The sequence below is a fragment of the Heptranchias perlo genome, unplaced genomic scaffold (genome assembly GCF_035084215.1).
Source record: "Heptranchias perlo isolate sHepPer1 unplaced genomic scaffold, sHepPer1.hap1 HAP1_SCAFFOLD_455, whole genome shotgun sequence".
Taxonomy (NCBI): Eukaryota; Metazoa; Chordata; class Chondrichthyes; order Hexanchiformes; family Hexanchidae; genus Heptranchias; species Heptranchias perlo.
The window spans coordinates 83,454-103,728 of record NW_027139469.1 but is presented as its reverse complement, the minus strand read 5'-3'; the positions used below and the strand labels follow the sequence as shown (position 1 = coordinate 103,728).

The 20,275-nt window shown below is 52.1% G+C and overlaps 1 protein-coding gene across 1 annotated transcript in view; it reads right to left on the bottom strand.

Annotated features, from left to right (window-relative positions):
- LOC137313276 (filamin-A-like) overlaps positions 1 to 20,275 on the bottom strand; it is a 68,778-nt gene that overhangs the window by 24,830 nt on the left and 23,673 nt on the right. Inside the window, 16 exon segments of the mRNA XM_067979401.1 lie at positions 639 to 1,236; positions 3,552 to 3,814; positions 5,260 to 5,377; positions 7,276 to 7,445; positions 8,135 to 8,225; positions 9,370 to 9,530; positions 10,550 to 10,673; positions 10,795 to 10,938; positions 11,080 to 11,193; positions 11,515 to 11,708; positions 12,911 to 13,047; positions 13,155 to 13,281; positions 13,939 to 14,076; positions 16,435 to 16,635; positions 17,817 to 17,979; positions 19,745 to 19,822. Of these exon segments, the coding sequence (XP_067835502.1) occupies positions 639 to 1,236; positions 3,552 to 3,814; positions 5,260 to 5,377; positions 7,276 to 7,445; positions 8,135 to 8,225; positions 9,370 to 9,530; positions 10,550 to 10,673; positions 10,795 to 10,938; positions 11,080 to 11,193; positions 11,515 to 11,708; positions 12,911 to 13,047; positions 13,155 to 13,281; positions 13,939 to 14,076; positions 16,435 to 16,635; positions 17,817 to 17,979; positions 19,745 to 19,822 (2,821 nt within the window).

Here is a 20,275-nt window from a genome sequence, read left to right as displayed (position 1 = left end):
AGGAATTGTTGAGGCAAATCGATGGATTTAAGGGAAAGCTCGATAAACACGAGGGAGATAGAAGGATAGGGTGAGATGGAGCAGGGAGGGAGGAGCATAAACCAGTTGGGCCAAATGGCCTGATCCTGTGCTTATATGTTCTATATAACCCTGTCAAAGCTCTCCTCCCCTTCACTCAACTGAACAACTATTGATTATAGCACCTACATAGTAAAACACTGCACAGGAGCATCCAGAATTTGGCACTGAGCCCCATAAGGAGATATTCGGACAGGTGACCAAAGAGGTGGGTTTTAGGGAGCGTCTTAAAGGAGGAGGAGAGAGGCGGAGAGGTTTAGGGAGGGAATTCCAGAGCTGAGGGCCCAGGCGGCTGAAGGCACGGCCGCCAATGGTGGAGCGATGGGAATCGGGGGGGTGGGAGGAGATGTGCAAGATGCCAGAATTGGAGGGCAGAGATCTGGGAGGGGTACAGAGATAGAGCAGGGTGGGGGGGCTATGGAAGGATTGGAAAACAAGGTTAGTACCTGGCTAGAGAGAGAGACAAGATGTTGGGAAAACCAAAAAAAAAAAAATGGGAAGGACCAAAACATCTGGATAGATCCACACCTGCCCCCTCTCCAGTTCATGCCAACACTCACCTCGACCTTCGACCCCGGGCCCGTAGACCTTGACGCCAGTGGTATCGACAGCTGGCTTCACCTGGAGCTTGGCCGGGAAGTTGGGGACGGGCTGGCCGCCGTACTTGATGGTGATGGTGTAGGTGCCGGGGTAGAGGGGGATATAGGTGATGGTGTAGGTGCCGTCGTCATTGCCCTGGATGTGCACCTCAGCCGGGGACCCAGAGTCGGAGATGATCTCGATGGTGAGCTCGGCGGTGCCTGCGTCCGAGCAGTCCACCACAAAGTCGCCCGACTCCCCCACCCGGCCGCGCTCCAGGCCCGGCCCAGAGGCCTTCACCTTGGACGGGTCAAAGGAGGCCTCGATGCCCGCCTTGAAGGGAGAGCTGGGGATGTGGGAGTCGGCGAACAGGATGTTGATCAGGTAGTCGCCGGGCTCGGTGGGGAGGTAGGACACGGAGCAGGTCCCGTCACCGTTGTCCAGGCACTCTATTTTGGCCTCGCAGGGCCCCTCCACGGTCAGGCCGAGGCCTCCCATTCCAGCACCTTTGGTGTCGATGGTAAAGGGAGCAGGTGATCCAACGACCCCTCCCCTCAGTCCAGGGCCGTAGGCTTTAACCTGGGAAGAGAGTTCCAAGGGACACTCAATACCACAAAGGACAAGAAAGGCACTTCACTCACCCAGAAAATCCCGCCCTCCCCCTCAAAATTATTCCAATGCCCCCCCCCACCAACCCACCGAGTATCGGTCACTTCCCAGGTGTCCGTCCCATTCCCTCTCGGAGTTTGGAGTGCGAGAGGGGCTCGAACCCTCGACCTTCAGAGACTCCAGCCCCGCAATCCAGGCCCGACACTCCCTCCTGCGTTGGAACTGAGGGAGCGCTGCACCGTCGGAGGGACGAGATTTCAAAATTTGCAGACGACACAAAACTTGGAAGGGCAGCGAACAGTGAGGAGGATAGTGATAGACTTCAAGAGGAGATAGACAGGCTGGTGGAATGGGCCGACACGTGGCAGATGGAATTTAACGCAGAAAAATGCAAAGTGATCATTTCGGTAGGAAGAACGAGGAGCGGCAAAATAAACTAGAGGGCACAATCCTAAAGGGGTGCAGGAACAGAGAGATCTGGGGGTATATGTGCACAAATCAGGACAGGTTGAGAAAGTGGTTAAAAAAGCATACGGGATCCTGGGCTTTATAAATAGAGGCACAGAGTGCAAAAGTAAGGAAGTTACAATGAACCTTTATAAAACACTGGTTCGGCCACAACTGGAGTATTGTGTCCAGTTCTGGGCACCGCACTTTAGGAAAGATGTGAAGGCCTTAGAGAGGGTGCAGAGGAGATTTACTAGAATGGTTCCAGGGATGAGGGACTTTAGTTCCGTGGACAGACTGGAGAAGCTGGGGTTGTTCTCCTTGGAACAGAGACGGTTGAGAGGAGATTTGATCGAGGTGTTCAAAATCATGAATCCAGACAGAGTAGATAGAGAGAAACTGTTCCCATTGGCGGAAGGGTCAAGAACCAGAGGACGTAGATTTAAGGTGATCGGCAAAAGAACCAAAGGCGACATGAGGGAAAACTTTTTTACACAGCGAGTGGTTAGGATCTGGAATGCACTGCCCGAGGGGGTGGTGGAGGCAGATTCAATCATGGCCTTCGAAAGGGAACTGGATAGATACTTGAAAGGAAAAAAATTGCAGGGCTACGGGGATAGGGCAGGGGAGTGAGACTGGCTGGATTGCTCTTGGAGAGCCAGCACGGACTCGATGGGCCAAATGGCCTCCTTCCACGCTGTAACCTTTCAGATGCGACATTAAACCACGGTGTCCTGGGGCTGATATTTATCCCTCAACCAACATCTGGTCATTTATCACATTGCTGTTTGTGGGATCTTGCTGTGCGCAAATTGGCTGCCACATTTCCTACATTACAGCAGTGACCACACTTCAAAACAAAAACATCTCATTGGCTGTAAAGCATTTTGGGACGGCCTGAGGTGGCGAAGTGGGGGGGCTGGAGAGAAACGGGAGCTCCTTCCTTTGGAGTCCCCAGGAGTTGGCTCCCAGTGGCCGCCCTGTGCTCTGCTCACGCCCCGAGAGTTGATTGGACTGTGCCCTGGAGCAGCCCTCGGTCACGAGACGCTGGGGAGAACTTCAAAAGATGCACTGGGGAGATGCCAATGGGCAGCACCTCAAACAGTGCTGGAGTGTTCTGGCCTCCAGACTGAGTCTATATTTAAGAAAAAAGGCATTGGAGAAGCTGCAAGATTTAGGAAGGAATGGAGAGGAGGCCATTCAGCCCCTCGAGCCTGTACCGGCATTCTACGAGATCAAGGCTCATCTGCACCTCAACGCCATTTACCCACCCAATTGGGTTCTGTAACCCTCGAAGATGATCCCAGAACTGAGGTTATAATTATCAGGAAAGTCCGAACAGACTGGGGCTCTTTTCCAGAGCAAAGGGAAGACTAAGGGGTGACCTGATAGAGGGCTTTAAACTTATGAAGGGTTTCGATAGGGAGGACGTAGAGAAGATGTTTCACTTGTGGGGGGAGACCAGAACGAGGGGGGCCATCAATATAAGAGAGTCACTAATAAATCCAATCGGGGAATTCAGGAGAAACTTCTTTACCCAGAGAGCGGTGAGAATGTGGAACTCGCTCCCACAGGGAGTGGTCGAGGGGAATAGAATCGATGGATTTAAGGGGAAGCTCGATAAAACGAGGGAGAAAGGAATAGAAGGACATGGTGAGATGGAGTAGCATTAACAGGTTGGGCCGACTGGCCTGATTCTATGCTGTAAACTCAATGCACTCCCTCAGGGCTGAAGACCAGAGAGTTTGGGAGGGTGAAATCTCGAACCCCAGGACTTTCCAACGCAGGGAGGGAGCGAGCGAGCAATGCACCTCTGAGCCAAGCGATGGCACACCCACCTTGGAAGGGTTCGAGGGAGTGACCCCTTCAACTGGAAACGGACTTCCTGGCACTGGGACACCATCGTAGGTCACATCCACCTGGTACGGGCCCTCCTCTCTCGGGATGAACTTCACCATGCTGTTGTCCGCACTCAACCCTGGCTCCACTTTGCACGGCACGGTCTTGTTCCCGGGCCCGGTTATCTTGGCTGCCACTTTGCCCTGTCCACCCGCGCCCTTGGACTTGACGGTGAACTCCTGGTCAGTGCCAACTTCAACCTCTGCCAAGGAACAATTGAGACAATCAGTTGGTGTTGTGTACCCCTCCCTCCAGCTCATGGGGCACCCATTGGTACTTAAAGTGCTGCCAATCTACAATTGCACCCTGGGAGCGCCATTAGAATTTTTGTTCATGGGATGTGGGCGTCGCTGGCGAGGCCGGCATTTATCGCCCATCCCTAGTTGCCCCTTGAGAAGGTGGTGGTGAGCCGCCTTCTTGAACCGCTGCAGTCCGTGTGGTGAAGGTTCTCCCACAGTGCTGTTAGGAAGGGAGTTCCAGGATTTTTGACCCAGCGACGATGAAGGAACGGCCGATATATTTCAAAGTCGGGATGGTGTGTGACTCGGAGGGGAACGTGCAGGTGGTGTTGTTCCCATGTGCCTGCTGCTCTTGTCCTTCTAGGTGGTAGAGGTCGCGGGTTTGGGAGGTGCTGTCGAAGAAGCCTTGGCGAGTTGCTGCAGTGCATCCTGTGGATGGTACACACTGCAGCCACGGTGCGCCGGTGAAGGGAGTGACTGTTTAGGGTGGTGGATGGGGTGCCAATCAAGCGGGCTGCTTTGTCCTGGATGGTGTCGAGCTTCTTGAGTGTTGTTGGAGCTGCACTCATCCAGGCAAGTGGAGAGTATTCCATCACACTCCTGACTTGTGCCTTGTAGATGGTGGAAAGGCTTTGGGGAGTCAGGTGGTGAGTCACTCGCTGCAGAATACCCAGCCTCTGACCTGCTCGTGTAGCCACAGTATTTATGTGGCTGGTCCAGTTAAGTTTCTGGTCAATGGTGACCCCCAGGATGTTGATGGTGGGGGATTTGGTGATGGTAATGCCGTTGAATGTCAAGGGGAGGTGGTTAGACTCTCATTGGAGATGGTCATTCCTGAATGTGGCACAACACATAAGCCTGGTCCTTGGCTGTCCAGTGACTGGTCTGGGGCATGAGGAGCAGGAACACTGGCCAACGTCCCTTTGCTCAAATCACATAGCACAGAAGGAGGCCATTCAGCTCATTATGCAGATACTGGCTCTTTAGAGCCATCTGATTAGTCCCTACAGAAAAAACCAGAGGGGGAGATGAGAATTTTACTTATACAGCGAGTTCGGATCTGGAATTCGCTGCCTGAAAGGGCAGTGGAAGCAGATTCAATAATAACTTAAAAAGGGGAATCAGAAATACTTGAAGGGGACAAATTTGCAGGGCTACAGGGACCAGTCGGATAGCTCTTTCCAAAGGGCCAGCACAGGCACAATGGGCCGAATGGCCGCCTCCTGTGCTGTAGGATTTATGAGAAGCAGCTCCTGCTGGACATATGAAAATTGACCGTCACCAGAACCCATCCCTGCCCAAAGAGAGGGCTCTTAACTTGCGTACGGTTGGGATCTCAGACGTTCTGACAATTCATCTCCCTCCAACTCAGCAGATGGGACCATCCCAACATGAACAGGGCACTCACTGTCGTTGAGTCCGTTGATTTTGATCTTGCTCAAGTCCAAGGTGGGAGCAACTCCGACATTGATGGGGCTCTTGGGAATATTGTCTCCTCCGTAGGTCACGCCAATCCCCAGGTTACCCTGCGTTCAACACACAAAACTTCAGGGACAGCATCCAAATGGAGGGACACCACAAAAATGGGAGATCTAGTGCAGGGAAATGGACCTAATGACTCAAACAGTCCATTGCAGAGTCCGAGTGGAGCCCAGTTAACACCTCAGGAATCAACTGAATAGGAGGCGGCCATGAGCCCCAATTCAATGGTCGACCTGTTCCTCAACTCCCATCTACCCCACCTTGGTTCCATAAGCCTTAGCCAACAAAAATCTATCGGTCTCCGTTTCGAAATTTTCAATTGACCCCCAGCCTCAGCTTTTTGGGGGAAAGAGTTCCAGATTTCCCCCTCCCCTTTGTGTGAGGAAGTGCTTCCTGACGTCACCCCTGGCTCCAATTTTCAGGTTCTGCCCCCTTTATTGGACTCCCCCCCACCAGAGAAAATAGGGTCGATAGAGAGAGAAACTATCAAATCCTTTAATCATCTTAAACCCCTCGATTAGATCACCCCTCAATCTCCTACACTCGAGGGAACACAAGCAGAGTCTGTGCAACCAGTCCTCCTAATTTAACCCTTTCAGCCCCGGTATCGTTCTGGTGAATCTGCCCCTGCACCCCCTCCGAGGGCCAATCTCCCCTTCTTGAGGTGAGGTGCCCAGAACTGAACGCAGTGTCTCCAGATGGGGGCTGACCAGAGCTTTGTATAACTGGCCCACAACTCCAATCCGGTTGTATTCCAGCCCCCTAGAGATGGAATATCAGCCTTTTTAATTATTTTTTGTACTGTCCGGGGGCTTTGAGTGATCTCTGTACTAGGACCTCAATATCTCTGCTCCGAAATCCTCATCCAATTGGTTTAAAAAAAAATGTTCCTTATATTCAGAAAATTTATGGCACAGGAGGCTGCCATTCGGCCCATTGTTTCTGCGTCAGCCGAATCCCACTTTCCAGCACTCTGTCCGTAGCCCTGAAGGTCACGGCTCTTCAGCTGCACATCCAGGTACTTTTCAAAATGAGTTGAGGCCTCTCCCACCCTCAGGCAGTGAGTCCCCACCTCCCTCTGGAGAAAATTCTCCTCAGCTCCCCTCTAATCCTTCTACCAATTACTTTAAATCTGTGCCCCCTGGTTATCGACCTCTCTGCTAAGGGAAATGGGTCCTTCCTATCCACTATATCGAGGCCCTTCTTTTAGACACCTCAATTAAATCTCCACTCAGCCTCCTCTGTTCCAAAGAGAACAACCCCAGCCTATCCAATCTTCCCTCGTAGCTAAAATTCTCCAGCCCTGGCAACATCCTCGTAAATCTCCTCTGCACCCTCTAGTGCAATCACATCCTTCCTGTAATGTGGTGACCAGAACCGTACGCAGTACTCAAGCTGTGGCCCAACCAATGTTTTATACAGTTCGAGCATAAACGCCCTGCTCTTATATGCTGTGCCTTGGCGAATAAAGGAAAGTATTCCATATGCCTTCTTAACTACCTGTCCTGCTACCTTCAGGGATCTGTGGACATGCACTCCAAGGTGTCTCACTTCCTCTACAACATTTGGCAGCAGCAGATTGAAGACAAACAAAAAAAAAATGGTTTAAAACCAGCCCCACACAGCTGCTCCTACCAGCTTACTAATTCCAAGTCCAGCAACACCAGCAATCAAAATTCACATCCCCTCCATGGCCTCACCCTCCACATCTCTGCTCTCCTGCCGATTCCCATCGCTCCACCATTGGCGGCCGTGCCTTCAGCCGGCTGGGCCCCCAAGCTCTGGAATTCCCTCCCGAAACTTCTCCAAGACGCTCCTTAAAACGTAGCTCTTTTGGCCAAGCTTTTGGTCACCTGTCCTAATATCTCCTTATGGGGCTCGGTCAGATTTACCTTCCTGAGGGGCGTCTCGGGACGGTTTTAGAAACAGACGTAGATCCTACCTGCTGCACTGGGGTGTACTTGACGGTGTGGGAATCGTCATGGTTGTCCACGATCTCGAAGTCCCGCACGGCCTCCGCTTTGGTCGGCCCGGTGAACTGGACGTTGGGCTTGGCCTTGCCGGCCCCTTTGGTGTAGATGATAAAGTGCGTTGGTTTTCCCATCTCCACACCTGGGAGGGAGGGAGAGAGGACAGAAGCAAAAAAAAAACGGTCACCCCAGCAACGGCAGCCATGATCCAACCCTCGTTCGCAGCCACGATGAAACCTGGGACGTTACAGACACTAAGGAGAACTGGCGCCTTTCAGCGACTGGCCTAGTCTTCAAAACGGCCTGAAAATTCTCAGTGGAATTTGGCAGGGGGTCTTTACCCAACATCTAGACTGGCAGAGAAACCGCTCTATCCCTGGGACAGCCATGGGGCCCCCCACTCCCCGGGATAAAGAACGAGCCATTCAAGGAGTGAAGGAGATCAATTTGGCTTCTTATAACGAAGAAGCCAAGACTGCTTGGATAGCACCTGCCAGACCCACGACCTCCTAGACGAGCAAGGGGCAGCAGGATGCATGGGAACACTGCGGCCAAGTCTCCCCACACACACACAGCCCCGACTGGGACATCCCGCCTGGTCAAAATCAAACTCCCGAGCGAGCACTCTGCCACATGGAACTGCAGTGGGTTCAAAATGGTGGCTCGCTGCCATCTCAAGGGACAACTGATGCCAAGATAGAGAATGTTAAAAACAGATGCTCTCCAAGGCAACGGCCTCTGGGTGCCCGATGGACACCAAACACAAAGGTCAACAAACGAGCTTCATTCACTTCGCCACCCCCCCACAAAAACCCCAAGAGTTCTCCTTACCAGTCCGACTCAACCCTGGACCATCAACCTTCACTTTGCTGGCATCGTGGGCTGGATCCACTTTCACCCGCAGGGGGCTCATGGGAATAGCCTGAGGAATAAGTCATACGAACGTTTACCGTGATGGTAGAAAGTTGAACCGTACAAACACGGGCGAACAATTGGAGAGAGTCAGGAGTACGTGAAAGTGAGAATTGAGCCGAGGAGGGAGGGAGTCTCCTCTACCCAAACACTACTGGGGAAAACGGACTGGAGACGGGGGGGGGGGGGGGAACGACAATGCTGTGCCTCATCAGGAGCATTACAGGCGGTCTCTGTTATGGGAACATGGAGGCCATTCAGCCCCTCGAGTCTCTCCTGCCCATTCAGTTAGATCATGGCCGAGCTGTATCAACTCCATCTTTGGCTCTGTAACCCTTACCGAACAATCTCAGATTAGAAATTTTCAATCGACCCCCCCAGCCTCAGCTTTTTGGGGGTGGGGGGAAAATAGAGTTCCAGATTTCCCCCTCCCCTTTGTGCGAGGAAGTGCTTCCCGACATCACCCCTGAACGGCCTGGCTCTAATTTTAAGGTTCTGCCCCCCCCCTCCCTTGTTCTGGACTCCCCCACCAGAGGAAATAGTTCCTCTCTCTCGACCCTATCAAATCCTTCAATCATCGTAAACCCCTCGATTAGATCACCCCTTAATCTCCTACACTGGAGGGAATACAAGCCTCGTCTGTGCGACCTGTCCTCGGAATTTAACCCCTTCAGCCCTGGTACAGGAGGAGACTTGCACTGTCCACCAGCCCGACACGGACCAAAACGCTCACAATGGAACCCGGGGGGGGGGGGGAAAAAAAAAAATCAAGGCCCATGACGTCAAGAATGAAGAGAAAATGTATTAGGAGACACCAAGCTTGGGGTTTTAAGACCCCCCCCAAACACAAATTGGAGGGATGAAGAACAGAGTTGGACGAAGATTGTAACAAGTTTCAGCATGAGGGGGGGAAAAAAGGACGTGCAGGAGAGGGTGTATGAGGGGGAAGGAGTTCGCCATCAGACTGGCCTTTTCTTGCCTCGATGAAAGGCGAGACGTCTCAGGATATCTGGTGCTCGGATTACACACTCAAGGGTCTCACCCGATACGATCAAAGGGTTACATTCGTGAATCGCACAAGGGTCGGGACGATGGGACGGAGGTTCCAGAATAAAACGGAACCGCACTCAAGGCAGCTCACTGAGTACACACACCTGATCGGCAAACAGCACCATGGTGGTGTAGTGTCCAGCGCCAGGGGGAGTGTACTTCACAGTGAAGGTGTCGTTATCGTTCCGAATTATGTCAAAGTCGATGTCCGCCTCGGCCGGTCCCACCACTCCCGGGGCGCACTTGATTCCAATGCTGACATCACCTGCAAGGTGGCGGAGAGAAGGTCAGGTCACGTTGAATTTACAGAGTGCAGAGAAACAGGCCGTCCGGCTCCTCACCAGCAATGCCCTGTTCCTTTCTCCCCTCATGTGTTTATCGAGCTTCCCCTTAAACCCATCGATTCTATTCCCTCGACCACTCCCTGTGGGAGCGAGTTCCACATTCTCACCGCTCTCTGGGGAAAGAAGTTTCTCCTGAATTCCCCGATTGGATTCATTAGTGACATTTATGGCCCTCCAGTTCTGGTCTCCCCACAAGTGGAGAAATCGATCAAACCCCCTTCAGGTCACCTCTCAGCCTTCTCCAGAGAAAAGGCCGCCTACAGGGGCAATCAGGTCCTCCCCCATCAACCCCAGCAACCTGTAACCATTTGAGCTACTTTGAGCCCAAGAGCAGGTCAGAGGCTGGGTATTCTGCAGCGAGTGACTCACCTCCTGACTCCCCAAAGCCTTTCCACCATCTACAAGGCACAAGTCAGGAGTGTGATGGAATACTCTCCACTTGCCTGGATGAGTGCAGCTCCAACAACGCTCAAGAAGCTCGACACCATCCAGGACAAAGCAGCCCGCTTGATTGGCACCCCATCCACCACCCTAAACATTCACTCCCTTCACCACCGGCGCACAGTGGCTGCAGTGTGGACCATCCACAGGATGCACTGCAGCAACTCGCCAAGGCTTCTTCGACAGCACCTCCCAAACCCGCGACCTCTACCACCTAGAAGGACAAGGGCAGCAGGCACATGGGAACACCACCACCTGCACGTTCCCCCTCCAAGTCACACACCATCCCGACTTGGAAATATATCGGCCGTTCCTTCATCGTCGCTGGGTCAAAATCCTGGAACTCCCTTCCTAACAGCACTGTGGGAGAACCTTCACCACACGGACTGCAGCGGTTCAAGATGGCGGCTCACCACCACCTTCTCAAGGGGCAATTAGGGATGGGCAATAAATGCCAGCGACACCCACATCTCCAGAATGAATAAAAACCTTCAACTACCTTGTCCTGCCTCGGCACAATCCACCGTGAAGTCGGTGGGCTCATATGCCTTCAGTCCAGTCTTGGCCACTCCAGGCCCGTAAACCTTGACCTTTTGTGGGTGGCTGCCCGCTCCAATGGTCACCTAGAGAGTGAAAGAGCCAAGAAAGAAAACACAATTAGGATCCAAAAACAGTCGAATTGCAGAAGGACCAGCATTTTGCAAAAGTAGTCTTGGTTTAGCCAATCTTAACCGAACGACTCACCCTAAACGGACTGTTGGGGATATTAACTCCTCCCCATGACACCATTACGGTGTGTTTGAGGGGTTTCTTGGGCGTATAGGAACAGGAATAAGTGCCATCTTTGTTGTCCTTCACATGCACGTCAATGGGCATCCCCTCGGAGTCCTGGAGAGAGAGGGAGGGATAATTATAAGAAAAGGCCACCTCGATAACCGCCATGAGCAACAAAGGCGGGTGGGGGGGGGCGAAATCGTTCACAGGGCTCGTTAACACGAACGACTCGGGACGCGCGCCCGAGACCCTCACCTGACCGTACACCTGCAGCTGCGCCTTGCCGCCATTCCTGGCGTCCACCGTGAACTCGGCCGGCTTGTTGATCACGTTCCCAGTGCTCTCCAATCCCGGCCCGTAGGCCTTCACCTGCGGACGAAAGCAGGAGTCAGTTCGGAGCTCACCTCCATCATAAACCTACGCCAACGTCCCCCACCCCCAGGGCGCCAATCGGTCGGTTAAAGTGAGGCGCCCCCATTCACGTGTGCACAGCAAGATCCCGTAGCATCGCGTTCTCCAGGCCTCCAGCTGGATCGTACCACCAGATGACAGGCCATTAAAGCCCTGGTCACCCACAGCCCAAGTCTCAATAACCACCCCAAATCTCACTCAATACCACCAAGCGTCTACACCCCCTCCTCAAGTCTATCTCCACCCCCCCTCCTCCACCACCAATCCAGGCCCGCTTACCTTCTCGGGTTTGAAGTTGGCGGGTGCCGTTTTGACGTCGGCCATGAAGGGACTGTATTTGATGTCCTCGTTGTTGCAGAGAACGTGGACGGCATACTCCCCGGCTTCCGTCGGCCAGTACCGCACGTCACAAGACCCATCACCCTGATCGTTGCACTCTATCTTGGCTTGAGACGGGCCCTCCACTGAGAACCCTGTTTCACGGAGGGAGAAGGAAAGAAAGATTTTAAAAAAAAACGTCAGATACAACTCAACGATCTGGACTGTCGAGGGACTTGGGAACAGGAGGAGGCCATTCAGCCCCTCGAGGCTGTTCCACCATCCCATTAGGTCATGGTGGATCTGTGCCTCAACTTCATCCACCTGCCTTGTTCCATAACCCAACAAAAAAAAACTCAGTCTTGAAAGCGCCAACTAGCCCCCCAGTCTCAACATCTTAGAGACTTTGTCCAGCTTCCCACTGTCTTGTGTGAGGGGGGGGGGAAAAAAAGAGGCCTCCTGATTTCACTCCTGAATGGCAGACCTCCAAGGTTCTGCCCACTTGTTCTGGACTCCCCCACCAGAGGAAATAGTTTCTCTCTCTCTCTCTCAACCCTATCAAATCCCTCAATCTTAAACCCCTCGATTAGATCACCCCTTAATCATCTACACTCGAGGGAATACAAGCAGAGTCTGTGCAACCTGCCCTCGGAATTTAACCCTTCTAGCGTCTGTTCAACGCAGGGAATAAACTCCCCATCGAGGCCTCGGCAGCAACTTCAGAGATAGTTGGGCGCCCGAGCCAGGCAGGAATCGCCGAAAGTTTCATCTCCCTGTCCAGCAGAGACTATCCCTGGGTCAAAACTAACCAAATATCTGCATTCATACAGCGCCTGGAACATCAAGGGGCTCCACAGGACTGTAAATCAGACACTGGGATATAGGGCAGGTGGTCAAAACCTTGGTCAAAGAGGTCAGTTTTAGGGAGAGTCTTAGAGGGGAGAGGGGTTTAGGGAGGGAATTCCAGAGCTTAGGGCCGATGGTGGGTCAAAGGGAGTAGGGGAGGGGGAAAGAGATGGACAGGAGCAGAGATTTGGAGGCCTGTTGCATCCAAATTGGGGTTCCTTTCTCTCCCCCCCCCCACCCCACCTCCAGGAGGTGCAGATTCTTGCTCTGGAAGGGTCTCTAGTATCTGATGCCCCCCCCCCACTTTAAACAAAGGCCTGAGCTCTCCACACAGCCTCACGACCGTGCCTTTAGCTGGCAGAAGTCGGCCGACTGTCTTAATTCGCCATCATGGTGCTGGTGCACCAGAGTGGGGATGGGTGGCCATCAAATCTGAAGGGTTATCCAGGAGGCCGAGATCAGTGCACGCCCCAAAGCGCCCCCCCACCCCACCCAACTCTCGGCGACTTACCCAGCGTCCCGACGTCAGTCCCGATGGCTTCCACGACAAAATCAGCTGACTGGCCAGCCACTCCTCCCTCCAGACCAGGTCCCCACGCTCTCACCTTCTGGTGGCCAGCTTCGGAGTCAACCTTCACCTCAAACAGACTGTCGAAACACGCAAGAACGCGGGCTCAGTGCCAGGAAACGTGAAAGACATCAGTCCCGGCCGAGAGGGCAACACAAAAAAAAAAAAAAACGAGTCAGGTCCTTACCTGCGAGGAATGTGCTGGCCGCCCCAAGTGATGGAGACACTGTAGGTCCCGGAGGAGTTGGGGTAGTACTCGCAGGCGTAGACTCCGTCGCCCACCTCTTTCTGTTTCACGAGCTCTTCTAGGCCCTCTGCCGGAGAAGCAAGACAACGTTAGCCTTCTGGGGGGTAGCCCCGCAGCTCAGGTACTTTGCCCAATCTGTTCTCGGAGGGACCAGCCACCTTCGAGTGGCTCGCCCAGACGTCAGAGGGTAACCGGGCGAAGAGCTCGACCGTGAGGTCAGATCCCATCTGGTCTCCTCCCAGTGTGAACACACACAGTCGCCAGAGAGGTAAGGAACTCCCATTTCTACAGTGCCTCTCACCACCTCAGGATGTCCCAAAGCGTTTTATAGCCAGACGTACTTTTGAAGTCTAACGTAGGGAAACGCGACGCCAACTTGCGCACAGCAAGATCCCACAAAACAGCAACGCAATAAATGGCCAGGTCGTCTTGTTTTGAAAAATGGTGTTGGTTGAGGGATAAATGTTGGCCCCCCCAGGACTCTCCCTTGCTGACAAGGGTACCAGAGGGGGGGCGGGGAAGGAGGAAGATGAGACAATCAGTTGACTTCCATAATCGAAAAAAAGTGTCTCGGCTCAGTGGGTCTCTCGAATCAGAAGGTCGTGGGTTCGAGCCCCCACCCCAGAGACTCAAGCCCGACGTCCTAAAGGCATGATCGAAAGGCAAGTCCCCTCAAGGCCCACCGCCTCCCCCCCGGCCCCACAACCAACCAACCCACACTCACTTGGTCCCTTCACCACGATCTTCAGCTCTCCGCTGCCTGCTCCTTTGGTGTATACTCTGAAGTCCGCCGTCTCCTTCACGCGAACGCCCTTGGGCTGGAGACCTCGCCCCACGGCCCGACAGGCACTGGGGTTGCAAGCTGCAAGAGGGAAGAGGTTTTACACAATTGACGGGCAGAGAAAGGCCAGTTAGTCCACCAAGCCCGCCCCACAAGCCTCGATGGCTGGAGCAGCTGGACTAGATACTTCTCTAGCAACGAGAGGGGAAAAAAAAAAAAAGACAACCCCATGCACAAAATATCCTGGAAAAAAATCCTCTTAACCCCTTTGGGCGTTTGAAACCAGGTCAGGAGATCACACAGATCAAATGTTAACCCACTTACCTATGTGATGCCAACTCTGCCCCAGTTGAGAGCCACTCTGGCTCTCTGGTAGGTTTCAGAGGGTCAGCATCCATCCCACCAGCCAATGTATTCCAGACGCTCAACGCCTTGGGAAAGGGGGAACAGCCCAACATCCTAATCCCACTCTCCAACACACATGTCCCCATCGCCTCTCCAATCCCCATCGTTTTACAGCCCTCTATCAAGCCTCAGTCTACGCTGCTCTAAAAAGTAAATAGGCTCTCAAACTTTGGTCTGATCAGGTTTTGTCCCCCCCCCCCCCCCCAAGCTGGGATAGGTCTTAGACCAGGTCGCAGCAAGCTACGGTCAACGTTGCCCGTACGTTTCAAGAGGCTTGCAGGGAAAGGAAGATCAGTGAGGCTAGGCAGGAGGAGAGCAAAGGTTGACTGGATAACAAAAAGGGGCCGGTTGCTAAGTGTTAGAGGGAAAGGGTTGAGTGGAAAGTTTGGTGGGAATGGTTAACTCACCCAAGAGTAGTTCAGGAGAAGCCAAAATGTCAGACTCCCATCGTTCAAAGGTGATCCAAATCAAAGTGGAAGGCCAGCCCCATCTGGTGGGACAGGACTGTAGAACCCACCTCATTGTGACTTAGGCACAGTCCCATCATTATTCAGAACCACCTTCATGCTCATGGGTAGCGAGCAGCAAAGGTCTCACTTGACCCAAGCTGAGCAGCCTCATGTCAAAGAAAGGCAGCACCATCGCCTTCACAGGGAAGGATAGGGGGCAAGTCTGGATTGTTGGCATCAACTGGACCCTGCCCAGACACGGCCGAAAGTTTCGGGCCTCCAAAAACTTGGAGGATTGGGCTCGAGCAGCTGGACGGCCTCTTCCTGTTCGTGTAACAGACTCAAGGGGGCAGATAGCTTTTCTAAAAGAAACTCCTGTTCATGACGTATCTCTGGACCTAAACTCAAAAGGTTAAAGCACAGGAGGCCATTCGGTCCATCGAGTCCGCACCAGCTCTATGCTGGAGCAATCCAGTTAGTCCCACTCCCCCGCCCTATCCCCATAGCCCTGCAAATTTTTTCCTTTTGAGTATTTATCCAGTTCCCTTTTTGAAGGCCATGATTGAATCTGCCTCCACCACCCCCTCGGGCAGTGCATTCCAGATCCTAACCACTCGCTGGGTGAAAAAGATTTTCCTTGTGTCACCTTAAATCTACATCCTCTGGTTCTTGACCCTTCCGCCAATGGGAACAGTTTCTCTCTATCTAGACCCTTCATGATTTTGAACACCTCAATCAAATCTCCTCGCAACCTTCTCTGTTCCAAGGAGAAGGAATTCTCCAGTCTATCCCCTAAAGGCACTCATCCCTGGACCTCAGAAGGACATCAAGCATTGATGAGACATGGCTAGTTTCTGGTAACTGCAAACTTACTGGAAAGTCAAGACATCTCTGAAGGTCAAGGTTGACAGGAGGAGGGGCAGCCAGCAGAGATGACCAGACCAGATCCCCCAAGAGATAAGCAGATAGTTTGAGCGGAGACAAATAGAAGAGGAGAGGAGAGACTGAGAGGAGAAAGACCAGAGCTTGAAAAGAAGGAGAAAAAGCATTATCACTCACTGGTTACAAAACAAGGCAAATTCATCCACAAGACAATTCTCCAGACACTTAGTGTTGATCTCCCATCCAAACCCCCACCCCCAGTAACACGTCCCAGTTGCCACTTAATGTTGGAAGCATCGGAGGGTCCTTCAGAGGGTCCACGGTCTGGAAGACCAAGCCACATTACGTCAGCGACACTCACCAGGAGTGGAAATCCTCCGATGGTCCAAGACCCCAGAAGGCGGAGATCGTCCAAGCCAGCGTGGACAACCTCCCGAGCGAGGTGTGGCGCAGCTGTAGGGAAACTAGAAACCAACAGGAGGCGGCCATTCAGCCCCTCGAGCCTGTTCGAATCAGATCATGGCTGATCTGCGTCTCAACTCCCACCGACCCACTTTGGTTCTGTAACCCTCCCGACAAAAACCCGAGCGCTCTCAAGTCTTGAAATTCAGTTGATCCCTGGCAGACTTTTTTTTGGGGGGGGGGGAAGAGAGGTGGGGAAAATTGAGTTCCGTTGGAGAGCGACTGGCAGTCTGTGCCCTACCTTCTGCAATGGTGACGGAGAATGGACTCTTGGGAATCTGGGCTCCAGCAAAGGTGGTGTAAATTGTGTGCGCCCCTTCGACTGTTGGCTTGTACGTGCAGCGATAGGAACTATTGCCCCGATCCTCCAGCTGGAGCTCCACTGTGTCCTTCTTACCATTCGGGTCAGTAATGGTCACACTGACATCTCCAAGACCAGCACCTTAAGGGAGAGGAGGAGGAAGAGGAAGAGGAAGGGGCAACAGATTAGAATTAAAGCCTTCAACCTTTTCTCCGTCCAATCTTTCTCCCCCCCCACCTCCCGACCAAACGTTGCAGGGCTACGATGAGTGCGACTAATTGGATAGCTCTCTCAAGGAGCCAGCACGGGCAGGAGGGGCGGAGCGGCCTTCTGACCTGCTGCAAGATCCTACCATTCACCAGGAGCGTCTGACTCAATGATTAATTGAGTGAACATAGACTGCTTTGGAGGAGTGAGCTCCACACTACCATCCTCTGCGTGAAGTGTTTCTGACCTCTCTCCTGAATGGCCCCACCTCGGATTAAGGTTATACCCCCCCCCACCCTGTCCTAGACTCCGACCACTGGGGGAAAAAAGTTTCTCTATCTAAATCCTAAAAACCTCAATCAAAATCAACCGTCTATATTCCCAGGGAATACAAGTTTACGTAAATTGTCCTCATTTCAACCTTCGGAGCCTTGGTGACATCCTGGAGCATCTGCACTGCACTCCTTCCAAGGCCAGAACTACACTCAGATGTGGTCTAACCAAGGCTTTGTCTCACTGGAGCAAACTCCCTTCCCCCCCCCCCCCCTCCAGTTATAAAGGCCAACTTTCAATTAGCCTTTGCCATTATTTTTGGTACTTGGCCACATTGGTGATGTCAGCATGGACCTCAAGTCTCTTCGGGCCTCCATAGCTCCAAACTTCGCTATTTAAAAACTGGTCTATCTTTTTTGGTCCGAAATGTATAACCTCACTTGTGTCGAAATCAATCTGCCTCAGATTTGCCAGCTTAAATCGGTCAACCTCTCTGAATTTAGGCTAACTGCTACTCTGCTTACTATGCCACCAATCTGTCATTGGCAAACTTGCATATGGTTCCCCATTGTGTTATTGAAGTCATTAAGTGACTATTTCAGGCCCTTGAGGGTCACTTCCTTCCAATGAGAGTCCATTCCCAATATCTGTCTATCACCTAATCAATAATTTGCCTTCAATTCCATGAGTTTCAATTTTTAACGAGCAGTCATGTGGAACCTTAGCGAATGCCTTCTGGAAGTCCATATAAACCGCATCCACCCCGGTCTATAGTTCCTTTCAAAAACCCGCAATCAAATCACACCCAGTGGCCATGCAGAAACACAAGTTCAGTCTTTTACCTGCAGTGTAGATGTCAAAGTAGGTGGATTTGTTAGCAGCGTTCCCGATTGGCTCCAGTCCTGGACCCTGGGCGGTAACTTTGCTGGCATCGCCTTGTGCCTTGCTGATAGTCACCTCGAAGGGGCTCTTGGATATATGTAGCCCAGCGAACAGAACGGTCACCTGGGGTGGGGGGTAGACAAGGAGGTCAGGTGTAGAACTGGACAACACTTAACCCAAATGGAACAGCCTAAACTTGGGGAGGTTACAACTGCCACCATTTATTTAGCACCTAACACAAGAGTAGGCCATTCAGCCCCTCAAGCCTGCCCCACCATTCAATAAGAGTTGGCTAATCTACCTCAAATCCACTTTCCTGCCCGATCTCCATATCTGTAACGTAGTAAAACAGCCCGAGGCCCTTTGCAGGAGTGTTACCAAACAAAATCTGATACTGAGCCACACGGAGATATTAGGACAGGCGACCAAAAGCTTGGCCAGAGGTGGGTTTTAAAGAGTCTTTTTAAAAAAAAAAAAGGGTTTTGGGAGGGAATTCCAGAGCTTAGGGCCTAAGCAGCTGAAGGCACGGCCGCCAATGGTGGAGTGATGGGAATCGGGGATGGGCAAGAGGCCGGAATTGGAGGAGCGCAGAGATCTTGGAGGGTTGGAGGCCATGGAGGGATTTGAAAACAAGGATGAGAATTTTGTAAATCGAGGCACGGCCTGACCAGGTGCCAATGTCGGTCAGAATGTATTAGTTAACCTCTGCTCCCGTCCCTCCCAATCTTGGTGATCTCCCTCCACAAACATCCATCTCCTTCCACCGAGACATCTCCATTAAATAGAAAAGCCCAGGATTTGATGTCAGCTTCTCCAGGCTGGGGGGGGGGGAGGGACCCAGCACAGATGCAATCAGGAGTATTTTGTTGTTCATTCTTGGGATGGGGTGTCACTAGCGCGGGAACACACTAGCGCAGGAGAGGCTGCTCAGTTTGGAAGCGGAGTTACATTGTTGGGACAAAAAGATGGCTAGGAGCTTCACTCTGCATCCAACTGGATCTGGGGGGTGCTCAGCCCAGGCACTGGACCCCCAAAATTGGGGGGGGGGGGCGCATGAAAACATTCAACTTGATTTTAGTCACTAGTGACAACAGCACACCCTCATACCTACAAGAGGGAGCGAGCGAGCGAGCAACTAACTTTAGCCATGTAGATATTGGCCAAGAGGTTGAGGAATTGCTGGGCTCCCAATACAGAACCTTGCCAAGATCACAAGTGTTACTGGCCGATCCACAAACTTGCCCAATCTTTAGGCGGCCCAGGGGTTCTGCCCCATCACCCCCTGACCCATTGCCCCAGCTCAAGTAGAGACCATTTGACCAGGAATTCTCTTACCCTGACCCACATTAACATTCAAGAAGTATCGCCCCCCCCCTCGCCCCTTGAGTTGGTAATGCCTAGTGCCACACACCAGGACCATCAATAGCCTGTGCCCAGTTAGCCCTCGGTGAGATGGTTCCCGGCAGCGTCTATTGACACCACTGACAGCCCGAGTTGGAGGTGCAGCAGGACTCACAGCAAGCAGTCCATCTTACAGCAAAATGTCTATTGACTCAAACAGTCTGCAGAGTCTATTTTGTTTTAAGAAAGTCTGTACCAACTACAGCAAACAACTCGTGACTGAAACTACAGCAACTTCTCCCAATAAAAGCAGGATTATTTCTCCAGTAAAACACAGACTGGAGGATAGTTACATAATATAAATTATGTACGTAAACTGGTCTCCGGGCAGTGATTGACAGGGACTCAATCGCCTCCCATTCTGGCCAGGAATTTTGGGAGGATATTAGAACTGCAGGAGTCAATTCAATTTAGCATTGGGACTGAGACACCAATCAATTCGCCCAAAGACTGAAGATTATCTTGTTAAGATAGACTTGTCTCTTACCTTGTGAAGGCCCATCACCTTAGGGATGTAGTAAACGGAGTAGGTACGATTTTTATCATTATTTGCTGTCACTTTAGCCTGCACAGTCACAAAAAAAAGATTAAAAACACAACACAGGAAAAATAACCATTTCTGAAATGGAGATACACAGATCACTAAAAGGAGTGACGCAGGTTAATAAGGCCATAAAACAAAAACTAAGCACTGGGGGTTCATTTCTAGAGGGATAGAATTGAAAAGCAGAGAAGTTATGTTAAACTTGGATCGAACCTTGGTTAGACCACACAGTGTAGTGCGTGCAGTTCTGGTCTCCATATTATAAAGGATATAGAGGCATTGGAGAAGGTGCAAGAGAAAGATTTACCAGGATGATCCCAGAACTGAGATATCCTTATCAGGAAAGGCTGAACAGGCTGGGGCTCTTTTCTAGGAAAGGGAAGACTGAGGGGTGACCTGATAGAGGTCTTTAAAATTATGAAGGGGTTTCGATAGGGGAGACGGAGAGAAGGTGTTTCCACTTGTGGGGGAGAC